At 30.5% G+C, this 13,377-nt stretch overlaps 1 protein-coding gene across 5 annotated transcripts in view; it reads right to left on the reverse strand.

Moving 5' to 3' along the window:
• The window catches only part of LOC115699198 (synaptonemal complex protein 1-like), a 28,986-nt gene extending 20,026 nt beyond the window's left edge, over window positions 1-8,960 (reverse strand). Inside the window, exons 1-19 of one of the 5 annotated variants that reach the window (XM_061105413.1) lie at window positions 8,550-8,960; window positions 8,403-8,452; window positions 7,988-8,195; window positions 7,755-7,880; window positions 7,463-7,561; window positions 5,560-6,236; window positions 5,231-5,479; window positions 5,022-5,150; window positions 4,860-4,928; window positions 4,677-4,787; window positions 4,158-4,265; window positions 3,963-4,073; window positions 3,805-3,891; window positions 3,488-3,577; window positions 3,281-3,388; window positions 3,056-3,142; window positions 2,903-2,965; window positions 2,322-2,425; window positions 1,931-2,120 (exon numbers count right to left, since the gene is read on the reverse strand). In XM_061105413.1, coding sequence (XP_060961396.1) covers window positions 2,324-2,425; window positions 2,903-2,965; window positions 3,056-3,142; window positions 3,281-3,388; window positions 3,488-3,577; window positions 3,805-3,891; window positions 3,963-4,073; window positions 4,158-4,265; window positions 4,677-4,787; window positions 4,860-4,928; window positions 5,022-5,150; window positions 5,231-5,479; window positions 5,560-6,236; window positions 7,463-7,561; window positions 7,755-7,880; window positions 7,988-8,195; window positions 8,403-8,452; window positions 8,550-8,706 — 2,631 coding nt within the window. In that variant the 5' untranslated portion in view covers window positions 8,707-8,960 and the 3' untranslated portion in view covers window positions 1,931-2,120; window positions 2,322-2,323. Of the gene's footprint in view, window positions 1-1,930; window positions 2,156-2,321; window positions 2,426-2,902; window positions 2,966-3,055; window positions 3,143-3,280; window positions 3,389-3,487; window positions 3,578-3,804; window positions 3,892-3,962; window positions 4,074-4,157; window positions 4,266-4,676; window positions 4,788-4,859; window positions 4,929-5,021; window positions 5,151-5,230; window positions 5,480-5,559; window positions 6,237-7,462; window positions 7,562-7,754; window positions 7,881-7,987; window positions 8,196-8,299; window positions 8,453-8,549 lie in introns of those variants that run through there. The other 4 variants (XM_061105412.1, XM_061105411.1, XM_061105415.1 and 1 more) reach the window with 4 other exon arrangements.
• Window positions 8,961-13,377: the final 4,417 nt, after the last annotated feature.

Consider the following 13,377-nt stretch of genomic DNA (forward strand, 5'->3'; position numbering starts at 1 on the left):
TATTTTTATAACACTTAACTTCCTATAAATGATATTTCAGTAAACTAATACAATCACTGAAATAAGAGCTCTTCCATTTATCTCTATTAAGCTAAGCTCGAAGAAAATCATCATTTCACTTCTATGTCTAGATAGAAGCTATAGATTCTATATCTATGATTAGCGCTCTCACTTAATTGTACTATCATGTTCCCAAGATGTAAGTGTTCGCCCGTATGAGTTTTAACGAACAACTCAAAGAACATAAATAACACTCTTAAGATCGAACCTAACCATATTAGGATTAAGATCTTTTGATCTAAGATCAACCAGTGATATTGACTTAGAAAGATACAATGGTAAGATTATAATATCTTTACCAAGATCAATATCGGTCCCAGTCTAACGTATACTCCATACATCCGATACTAGCATACTTTGCCAATGTCCTAGAAAGAACATAACACTTATCCAAGGTGTAAGTAAACTTTATTGCCTTTGCTACCTTCTGATGAACCAGAATCCCTTTCAAACTTTCTCTCCACAATCCAAAGCCCCCTATTCCATTGATCTTCTTGAGTTCAAATCTAGATGAGCTACTCATCTTTAAATCACGATCAATCTTAGATGAGTCTCGGTCTCTTCTTTCGGATCATGAACACTAACTCTGATTTGTTAGAAATTCTATCTCAACAACAACATCAAGACTCATCTAAAACACACACGAATTGATCAAAAATTCAAAGAAATCAAACACCAAAATAGAATTGAAATTAATCAATCATGAATAAAAAATTAAATTGGAGAGGGAGACAAGATTTATCTTGGTTCTGGTCCTAAAAATCAAATCGATTCCTAACCATACTCCAGCTTAAAGCCATTATCATTAATCCACTATAAACAAGTTTGAGTCAGTACAACACTAATGGCAGAGGTCTTAGCAGACCCTCTGAAATCACACTAGAAGAGTAGTAACAGTCCTTCAACCCCATGTGTTTCCCCTTTGAGTTCTTAGTCACAAAGAACTCTATCACTCTCTCACTAATACTCGTTGCCTCTCTCTCATTAGATTGCACGTCTGTTCTTTGAAATGGGACTTTGAGCTATATATAGCACAACTCATACACAAGGAAAGGCAAATTGTTTGTAACAGGATAAATAAAGAGTTAGGATTTGAGTTGTCTAAACTTAACTGAACCAGTTTTAACTAACTTACCAAATAGTTAGTTATGTTAGTTAATCTGTTGGAGGATAAACTTCCATATATATATATTTATAAAGTTGTAACAGAACAAATTAACTGATAATACACATTAAAAATCAGGTCTGAAGTCTTTTTATCCATGCTGATGTTTTCCCAACTTGCTGCATAAAGCAATTCAAATTTTCTCGCAAATTTCAAACTATCCTTGATATATTTAATCTCATTAATGTACATGGCCAATTTTAATTTCAGAGTATCCTTGGTTTATTTAGAGCACATTGTAAGGTTTTTTAAAAGGTGATCTGATCCACTGTTGTTGGATGTGTTTGCATGGACATGATCGGTTTACCTTCTTATGCCCTTTATGTTAGGTGGCGTTTGGTTGGAGGTAATGAAATGGAATGAAGATGAAACAATTTTCATTTTATTCCCTTGTTTAGTTGCATTTTAAAATATTAGAATGTCATTCCAATAAAATGTCCTTTCCACCATTTTGGTAGAATGATTATTCTATTTTGAAATGGAACAAAGATCATTCCAACATGAGAAAATATTCCAATAGAATTTGTTTTATATGTTCGAGCGAGGAGTGCTTTCCACTATCCGATTGACTTTTGGTTTAGTTGTTAAAAGAATAAGAACAATCATACCTACGTACTAACATTTTGGTGTGTAAAAAAAAAAAAGTGCTGAAGTGACTACAGAGCACAGATAGACAAAAATCTCATATTGAGACCAAAAAAAATTTCAATCCACGTTTAGTTCATTTGCTAGTAAAAAAAAATTATGTTTGAATTATTCTAATCCGTCTTCCACATCAAGCAGTTATCGCAAATCTTATGTGCATACGAAAGGGAAGGGAGAAAAAAAAACAGCAATCCAAGAAACCTCTATGCTCTGGTCACAGTAGCACAATTAAGAAAAGAAGAGAATCCTCCTGAAAAGCCTGTATTAGGAAATTTCCAGTAAAAACTAAAAATAAGTTAGTAAACAAGACTCTTCATCATGAAATTGTTGGATTTTATATAATTATATTTTTAAATATCAAATGTTTATTTGCTACTTCTTTATTGAGAAAGTAACTCAAACTTTACGATTTGATAGAATTATCTCTAGAAAGTGTGGGTGACTTAAATACCTCTAATCAAAGGCATATGGATCATCTGCGTATGGATCCAAAGACCCTTCTCTAAACAGATCACCTAGGTTCGGAGGAGGTAAATGAGATCCATCCTTGACTCCCTGCATAAGCCATGAAAATTTTGCACTCAAAACATTCCATGCTGAAATAGCCGTTTTGGCGATGTATATTCATCAGTACCCAAGATCTGAACTCAAAATTCAGTTCTATTTCTGTGTATATCTTGGTTTTTAACAGTATTTCTTTTCTTTAAATTCTAATCTACTTCAAGCATCAAAAGTTATTTCCAAGTCAGTAAACAAAAATAAGCTCTCTACGTTCCTACATCAAACAAGCTCCAGAGAACCCCACTAGTAATAAGCAAAGAAAAACAAAGTAACTAACACGTACGGTGAGTCAGGGCTCATTTTCCAATCAAGATTAAGTTATAGGCTCTATTTAGAGAGCACGGAACTTCCTGTTATTCTATCTAGAAGAAAATGGCATAATCAAAAGTACTACCTGACAATCTAATATTCAGCTAGATTCCAACAATAGGTTTTTAAAAGGAAAAAATAGAATCTCATTACAGATTTCACCTTGATAAGATTCCTGGGAGTGTTTACTTTTGGAGTGTTCATCTTTTTACGTTTTCTGGGATCCTGATACAGCATAAAGCAAAAATACTGTATTATAAGATAAATTTACTCATTTCATGTATGTAAGCTTTGTCATGGTAACCAAGTGCCTACCTCAAACATGACAGTACTCTTTGTTTTCCTCCGTTTTGTAATTGTCCTTCCATTAGAAGTTTCAACTTCATATTCGTGATGAGTAACCTGCAGAGCTATGAAGTGAGTCTCAAAGCAAAGCATCATATATGAGCTCAATTAAATATCATTTGCAGCTATACCAAACTTCTGAACCACCATTTAAGAGTATACTTGTAGTAAAAAATCAATTACAGAATTGCTTGCCTTCTTATGATGTTTTGGAATACTCAACACACTTCCCGCGGTTGGATTCTCTACTTTCTTCAACATCTTTGATACCGGTGTTTGTGTTGCTCTCAAGTATGAAGAATCCTGAGAAAAAAAGGAAATTGATTTTAAAAATAGTGAAATTAGAAGGAGATATTTTACACAAGGTGATGTTGCAAATTGATCGCTTGTTTCTGTTTTCACCTTCTCTTCATTGTCAGGTCTTACTAGAGTATGTTGACTTCTTTTCGCACCAGCAGAATTCTTGATATGAATTGAGGAAACAGAGTAATCCTGAAGAGAAAAAGAAGTTTAAAAGATTATGAAAATGTAACAGGTAGGTAATACAAGGAAAAAATTCAAATTTAGTTCTAAAAAAATACAGCTCCATAAAAATCTTCAACAAAATAAAGATGTGTAGGGTAATTTCATCTGAAAATTTATGTAGTATCGAGCTCCATTGTTATGTAAATGTGAGCACTTGAGAGAAAGGGAGAGAGCTTCCAATTCTAAAGAGAAACCTTTTTCGAGTTTACTTCTTGGTCCTCTTGTAGTTTATCGCCCATCACTCTCCACTGCAACTGCAGTAAAGCCCTCTGTTGGTCCTCCTGCGCTTACAAGCAAAATTAATACAAAGCAGTGATCATGATGTTATATCATGTCCGAGGAAAGTTCTTACTCTGGATTTCTGAAGATCCAACTCATCTTGAAGCTTTCTACATTCATCTTCAAGCTGACACCTCAAAGTGTCCATCTGCGCTTCATACTCTTTCCTCAGTGTTGTCATTCTCTGATCATATTACAACTAATTAGCTACTGAAGCAAACTTCGTTTTAAAATTGAACCTCTCCAACTAAATATGAATAGCATGTACCTCTTTCAGTTCACCTTCAGCTTGAAGTTGAGAACGTTTTAGTTCTTCACTGTGATTGGCTTTAAGACTCAGCTCTTTACGATCATAATCCTGCTGAATGCGACTTACCTAGATACGCACAAGATGGAAATGAAATCATAACAGTACACATCAGTGTGCAGAAAAAACAAGATCAGAAAACTGTATCGGATGTAGCTCAGAAACATTTTCCGAACGCCATTTGTTTCGGTTGGATAAGTTTGCATACCACATAAGGTTTATGATTTAAATGGTGAATAATTAAGAATGAATGAAATCTACTAGATCCATTAAATAGGTTAATCCGTGTGGCTGCTCAGCATATTCATACAATTTTTACTCCTTAAGCGAAAGAAAAAGATTGCCAGTGTCCTTTGTCAAAATACCTCTAGGAAAATAAACAAAGATCTTTGTGCTGCACCATAAAGAAGAATGTGCCATTGGAAAAATGATATTTAGCAAGTTAACAATATTAGGCTTGCACCACTTTTTTAGGCATACCAGAGAAGCATGTTCCTCCTGGACACGCATCAGGTACTGTCTTGATTCTTCTTTACATTCAGCAACTGTTTTATCACATTTTGCTTCCAATTCTCCAGTAATGCTTTCTACCTGAAGGTTCAAAAGTATGAAAAGCATGATTCACTATTAAAAATGTGGAAAGAGATTATGAAACAGGCTTACCTTTTCCTTTTCCATGTTGATAATTTCTAACTTCTCTGCCTCATACTTCTTCTGGATGTCATTAATTGCCTAATCCAATTCCATATTGAGTCAATCCAAAGGTATTTGTACAGCTTACAGAGGCTTGATAATGATATTTTAGTAAATAATAAGATACAAGACCTGATCATTCCTCTGAGATAATTCTTTCAAATGTCTTGATAATTCTAGCTGTTTACTTTCTAACATAACATCATATTGCTTTCTAGCTTCTGCTAGTCTACTTTCAGCAGTAGCCAACAACACCTGATTCTGCATTAACCGACAGAATCTCTTCAGTAATGAAATATTATAGGACTCACAAAATAATATGCCAAAGCTGTTTATAGAACCTCTGTAAATTGTTCTTCCAGTTTAGTCTCTCGTTCTTTATATTGCAAAATGAGCCTTTCCTTTTCCTCTATGATGTTACGAAGTTGCTCTACTTGTTTCTCCAGTAAGCTTATGTGCTCCTCTCGTTTCTCTCCCTCTTTTTGCAGAATATCTATTTCATCGACTTTTTTCTGCATCTCTGCTTGTAATTTTTCTGTGTTATCTTTATTTTCATTTTCTAATGCTGAAAATTTTAGCAGTAGTTCTTGCTGCAAGATCATAAAATAACCTTAGTTTAAAAACTTTGTATGTTAGGAACTCCCATAGATGAGTTGAGAAAATTGCTAACCAGTTTATTCTCTGATGACCTTGAACTTTCCGAAAGAGTTTCAACTTGCAATTCTAATGTGGAAATCAACTTCTCTGACTCGATCTTCTTTGAGACCAGACTTTCTGCTTCAGACTCCAAATTCTGGATCCTCTCCCTGGCTATATTGCCTTCCTCAGAAAGCTGTGCCATGATAGACTCTTGAACTTTCTGAAGCTCAATGACCTTATTGTTTAAGTCCTGATTTCCCAACTGCAATGCATTCTTCTCTGATGATATGAGTAAGAACTTATCATTAAGTTGATCATACTGTCTCTTAGCATGCTTGCTAGCAAGGTCCCTCTCCTCCTGGACCAACTTGAAGCAAGAGTTGTAAAGATAGTTTAGCTGATCAAACTTATCTAAAACAGTCAAACTTTGTTTATCCACTTCAACCAACAGGGAACTGAACACATGGATAAGAGCTTCAAGATTCTTTATCTCAAGGAAGGACGTATCTAATCTTTTAGAAAGATCCTCCTTCAGCAATTGAACATCACTCTTTTCTTTCTCCAGGTTGTCCCTCAGGGTTAGCAAGTGATTAATATGATCTTCTTTTAACTTCAACTCAAGCTTTACATCGCTCAACTTAGAGTTCAAGCTTTCTGCAGTCAATCTATTAGCTGCTACAGTTGTTTCAAAGTTCTTTATCATGGCATCTGTAGGTGAATAGAAAGAGGGTTGTAAAATAAATTCATTAGATAATAAAAAGGAACACACGGAATTAATGACATCAGATTTACAATTTCTGAAATTCACTCATCATGATAAAAGATGCAAGCCTCCAGTTCCAGTGAAAAAAGATACTATTCTCAGTATCTATTGCAAAACATAAATCTATGTGATATCCCCCTCCCTCCCTCCCTCCCTCCCTCCCCCCATGTACAAAACTTATGGGATGAACAGGGTCTAGTAGAATAACATTTCATTTCATTTGCTTCTAACATTTCATTTCCCTGCCCAAGGAGATCAAAGGAAGCCAACCATCTTACGACAAAAGTATGAGACTGAGAAAAATGTACTATATAGCAGACATTATTTGAGTGGAAACACAATCACAAAAAAAGAAAGAAATAACATCAAAAATATGAGGACCTTACCCCAGATTTCTTATATCCAGGGAAAAATCCTTTACTCTCTAAACATTAAACAAGAATGACTCACATGCAAAGAAAATGTGTATAAGCAAACTACATCCAATTTTCTTTTAACATAAAAATATGTATAACAAGTAACTAGGCTTGAAGTGTAGAAGAATAATTAAGAAAATCCTACAATGTATGTTTTTCAAAAAATAACTTAAACAGACAACAAAAGTAACATTAATATCTATTCATTTAAATGGTAATACTATAAATATTTATATATATACATATATTTGAAATCAATTAGAAAAACAAAAAATGAAATGGCAATTTAGAGTACAAAGAATAACTGAGGTATAATACTATGAATCTTACCACCGACTTCAACATACCATATCAAGTTTATTATAAGGCTCAAGCATGAAGCACGTGCATAATTTGTTCAACTTCAACATTCAAGAACCAAAGTCTAATATATTTGATTGAATCTTCAAGAAAGGGAAGACTCAATTATGAAGCACGTGCTATATTGCCTAACAGTAATGATGTTTTTATTCCAATTCAAATTTTCCAAAACACTAATCACAACATTGCAGCCTAATAAAAGTTCCATGATAAGAGATGTGACCATAACTATCCACTGAAATTTTGCCTACCTTGCATTGTAAAAAGAGTAACCACACAAACAACAATTAAGTTAAGTTGCATCCAGATAGAAACTATGTCTGAAATCTCAAAAACTTATTTTTCGTCTTTTTGTTGCTTTTCTAAAAGAAATCTCAACCATGATAGAATTGTACCTTTTTCATCTATGAGATTAGTCGTTCTGCATTGTTCATCTCTGTAAAACTTATCCATTTCTTCTTTCTCAATTTTTAGATCTTCAAACTCCTTTTCACCTGCCATTAGTATTCGCAGATTATAGTATCGAATATATTTTAGTAGTCGAAATCTGCAGTCTCTTGTTATTTATAAATGGATCAGTGATCAAATTTAGTATTGTAAGCAGCAGCTATACACGATACAATGCATCATCCATGTGTATTTGACATCCAATAACTTTTGCAAGATAGAGGGAGCAAGAAAACTCACGTTTTTTAATAGTTTCCTCTGCAGTATCTAATTTTAAAGACAGACCATTCATTAGCTGATTCAAATCATCAAGAACATTTGCATTTGCAGACAGTTTGCCTTCAAATAACTCCTTATCTTTCTCAGCTATTAAAAGAAGGAAACTACAATTAGCATTCTTTTTCTTTCAATAACATTAAACTCGTAATAAAAACAGAATAGGAAAAACAGAGCTCCAAATATATTGTATGTACCATCATGGACTTGACTGGCTAATTGCTTTAAAGTTTCAGAGAGTTGATCGCACAGTGCTTTCGTAGAAGAAAATTTAGATTCTAAGCCATTCCACAGCTTCTCATCTTCTTTCTGTTTCACCTTGAGTTTAGCATTTTCATTAAACGCATTCTGTAACTTTTCTTCTAACGCACGGATGTGCTCCATCGATTTTTTCAGTTTATTGTTCTGCATTTAAATAGTTTATTAAATCACCATCAGTAATATCTACATCACTACATCTTCAGCCTCCCATAGAAAAAAGGAAGAATACCAAACCCTAACGATCATACATTGGTAAAAAATTCTTGTGTGCGTAATGAGACAGACATTGAGCTTGATCGAACAAATTAAACGAAAGCACCGACAGACACAGGGAGAAACAAAGAGAGGTACCGCCATGTCTAGATCAGTCTTAACGGAAGCTTGCTCTTTCACCAGTTTCTCTAAAATAAAAATATCCGACGAAACAGTGTAAGGAAATTTCCAAATTTTCAGAGAAAATCAGCCAAACAACCAACAATTCCCAGATAAAAATAGAACCTGCAGTGATCTTCAAATTCGTAAAGCTTCCCGAAGATATTGAATCCGTAGGCTGCCGAGAAGAGAATGAGAAGGTCTTTGCAGTACCAGAGACCGATCCGGTGAGCGACTTCAAATGATCCAAGCTTCTCATGGTTGGAAACCCTAGCTTCTGCATTTTCAAAATTTGATCGCATGTAAAGAAAAACGAGAAAGAAAACCTTGAAATTTGTACGGTGAGCTCTGACCCCGTAGCTCTGGGAGTGCGAGCATTGGAGTCTCAGATATTAAACGTAGTTGAAATGAATTGGCGCCAACCTGACCCCGCTATTTATACTCTAATACGGTCTTAAAGTACTCATTATTTTTTCTTTATTTTTCTTATTTTTTATTAATTTTTTTAATATTAACTATTATATAGCTAATAGTATAAATTAAAATAAATATAATTTTTTTTTAACCATCTTTGATTTTTTATATAACTAATAATTTAATAAATATCATTATTTAACTCTAAAATTTATATATGTATATTTATGATATTGAAAAAAAATATCATAAAATATCATACGTTTTTTTAAACATTTTTTTACTTTATTCTTTATATTTTTTTCAATTACAAATCTCTATATATATTTGGGAAAAAAACAAAAAAATACAAAAAAGGAAAAAAAATTACAAAAATACTTTGGGCCGGCCCATTAAACATTTATACAGTCCACATACAAATATTTACAAAAATACCACATGCACTAAGCCTTCAGCTGTACAGAGCGAACCATGAAGATGAAAATACGCGCTCGTTTCAAAACCACAAAACAACCAAAATGAAACCAAAACGAGAAAAATACAACTATTAATTCTGGCAAAATCAACTGGAAAAGAATACCTGCAATGATCTAAACTGAAAATGACGAAAAAAAAAATCAGAAAAACTGTGAAGAAACTGAAATTACACATTTGTTTTCTATTTTATTCGATCAAAATAACTCCCCCTAATATCGAAATCTATATTCATGAAATGTAGATCTGTAACAAACAGATCTGGAGCTCCCACTAAATCCAAAACAATGTATGATGTGAAAAATTTAAAAAAAAAACCTCATGAATAATACATCTACGTTATATACAGTTGCATTTTGATTTATTTTTTGTTTTGGTTGCCTTATAGTTGCATTATCGTTTTATGATAGTTTATATATTATGCAAGAATTTAATTTGATGGGGACTAAGAAATAGTAGTTATACATAGTAAGTTTGGTGCAAATAGTTGCATATTAATTTTATAGTGAAATAACATATGCAAGTAGCAAAACTATAACAAAACTACAAAACAACTGTATGCAAGTGCAAATAGTTGCCTTATAGTTGCATTATCGTTTTATGATAGTTTATATATTATGCAAGAATTTAATTTGATGGGGACTAAGAAATAGTAGTTATACATAGTAAGTTTTGTGCAAATAGTTGCATATTAATTTTATAGTGAAATAACATATGCAAGTAGCAAAACTATAATAAAACTACAAAACAACTGTATGCAAGTGCAGATAGTTGCCTTATAGTTGCATTATCGTTTTATGATAGTTTATATATTATGCAAGAATTTAATTTGATGGGGACTAAGAAATAGTAGTTATACATAGTAAGTTTTGTGCAAATAGTTGCATATTAATTTTATAGTGAAATAACATATGCAAGTAGCAAAACTATAATAAAACTACAAAACTACTGTATACAAACTAAAATACAAAATGAAAAACTCTTTGAACATCAACATCCATGATAAATCTCATTGTTACCCATTGATGATATAAAAATGGGACTGACCAAGTTAATCTAATCTATTAGCTTTGCCACCTTTACTCATAAATCTTAATCATGTTTGTCCTAATACTTTTCTAATATTAATTTTATAACTCTACTCACGTCAATACTACTATAAGCATGAATTAGATCGTTTTCTTTTCAAGTATAGAATATCATCGGTAATTGTTTCTTATTATTTTATTTTGTTATCTAATTATTTCGACGTGGCTTTGAGCTAGTCCAGCGAGAATGAAAATGACATTAAAATTGTACGAATTTATTTGTACATGCTTATATCAGTTGAATGGCCTAGTCAAAGTCTTCTCTTTTGTCATGAAAGTATTTCAGAAGTTGTAAAGTTAAACTAATAAGTTAAAAAGATTTAATTAAAAACTGAAATAAAATTAAAAAGAAAAAGAAAAGAAGAAAAAAAGAGAGTGAAATGATGGATTGATTGATAGAAGTCAATCCTAGACCTAAGCAACAATATATAAGAAACTAGCTTTACAATTAAAAATTAAAAATAAAAAGAAAAGAAGAATTGTTATGGAAAAAAAATTAAAAATTAAAAACTGAAAATAAAAATAAAAATTTAAAATTAAAAACTGAAATAAAATTAAAAATTAAAAATTAAAAACTGAAATAAAATTAAAAATAAAAAGAAAAGAAGAAAAAAAGAGAGTGAAATAATGGATTGATTGATAGAAAATGAAAAAAGAGAGGGAAGAGAGTAGGATTTGATAGATGATGGATGGAATGATGACTAAGTGGTATTTGTGTAATAAAACCAACTTTGTAAGTAAAAATGTAGACATAGGCGTGTAGAGGTATTTAGGTAATAAATTGTGCAAAATGGATTTTTCATGTAAAAATTTCTATATATTTTAAATTATTTTTTAATTTACTACTTATTTTCTCTCTTCTTCTCAATACTGATCCAGATAGTTAGAGCCTAAAAATTAGAGTTTATAGAATGTGAAAGTCTCTTAATACTAAAAAGAATGGAGAATTAATAAGTCTTGATATGATTTTTATTGATAAGAAGGTGATTATTATTTTATTCATATTTTCCTTGTATTATTTTTTTAATCATTTATCAATTATTAAATACTCATATTTACCATTTATCCTGCAGAAAAATCTAATGCATGCAACAATAAGAAAAAATTTAGTTTCTAAGTTTAAGAAGCTATTGAGTGAATGTTCTTTGTATTATCTACAAAATTTAGCAATAACATGTCATCCTAAAATCTCTTTAATTGGCTCTATTTATTTTCTCTTTAATTCTCTCATTATTTTAATTTTTTATTAGGTTTGTAATTTTTAATTCTATCATTATTGATATGTGTATAAATATAAAGATCAACCTCTTTAATTTTTTCTCTTTTTTTTTCATTTTTTATTCAACTTATGTATATATATTGATTCATTAATTTATATAGCTATAAATCAAATTATTAAATATCCCTTATTTAAAATATATTTATATATATATGGGCATGCTCTTAATGGGTATTACCCATAAATGGATATTCTATTATTAGCCATTGGATCAAATCTAATGGATGATATTTATAGCTATTAATTAAAATTTTAAATTATATATTTTTTATTTTAACCTATTACCTGATGACATGGAAGTCAATTTTAATATCTATTCTTTCTATTTTTGTCCTCATTCCATATATACATTAATACATTAATACTTTACAATTTAATTATGGTAATTTAAAAACTTAATTACACCTTTAAAACCTCACTACAACAAATATTTCCATTCTAAAATATTTTTTTTTTTTTGAAAAGGCATAACATATATTATAAAATACATAATAATTTATCAATATAAAAAAATATTAATTATAATTAATTATTTAGCCTATATTGTAATAACATATTTTTCTTATAATTTTTTAGTTTAAATTTTAGAAATTTAAGTTTCTATAATAATATTATAATTAATTTTGTTTTATAAGATAGGAAAACAATTTTTTTTTTCTTACTTATTTTTATAATTAAGTAATTCTTGTATTAAATGAAAATTTTAAGAGTTTGTAATTTTTGGGGTGGTTAGTCTTACATCATTATTTGTTAATCTATATTAATTATTGCATTAGGTAAACTATAAAAAAGAGAATTTATCTATATAAAAAAAAGTACAAAAGAGGGGAATAAAATAAAGTGGTAGTGCTATAAAATTTGGATCATCGTACATTGGATATTTGTAATAGCAACAAATATCTTTTACTTTTTTATTTAACTTTTCTTATTTGGTTTCATAGAGTTTGACATTAGTAGGTAAGTTTTTCTAACTCATAAAATATGATGTTTGCTGACTTAATTTTTAGCCAACAACGAAATCACAAATACAATATCACTACAAAAAAGACTATCTTTAATGACAACTTTTTAGTCACAATAAAAAAAATTTGTGACTAAATGTAACTTTTAGTCGCAACAAAAAAGTTACTTGTGACTAAACATAGTATTTAATTATAAGTTGTCACTAATTTAGTTTTAGTCACAACAAGTATTGTGACTAAAAATACATTTAGTCACAACAAATTGTGATTTTTGTGACTAATACTTTTAGCCATGAACTTTTTAGTCACAACCTAGAAATGACAATTTATAATTAGTTACAACTTTTTTACTTTTAGTCACAAGTTTTGTTGTGACTAAAAGTATGATTTCTTGTTGTAATAATAATTTTATAATTTTATAATTTGTGATTAAATATTTTTATTTTTTATTGAGTAAAATAAGTTAATTTCTAAAAATAATTTCTCAAAATCATCATTCTCTATAATTAAAAAAGGAAACATACTTAAAAAAAAAAAACTTGTTGGTAACCTACTCTAGCAAGTCACTAAATTGCCACCTCATCAATTTTTTTAGTACCCATTAATGATATTACCCATTAAGAAATCATCCATATATATTTAAGTGATGGTTCATAAATAAAAACCGTATGTGTATATATATGCCAACATTTTTTTCTAAAGATATATAATCTATAATCTCCCTCTTTTATCTTAAG

Source organism: Cannabis sativa, chromosome X (assembly GCF_029168945.1).
Source record: "Cannabis sativa cultivar Pink pepper isolate KNU-18-1 chromosome X, ASM2916894v1, whole genome shotgun sequence".
Taxonomy (NCBI): Eukaryota; Viridiplantae; Streptophyta; class Magnoliopsida; order Rosales; family Cannabaceae; genus Cannabis; species Cannabis sativa.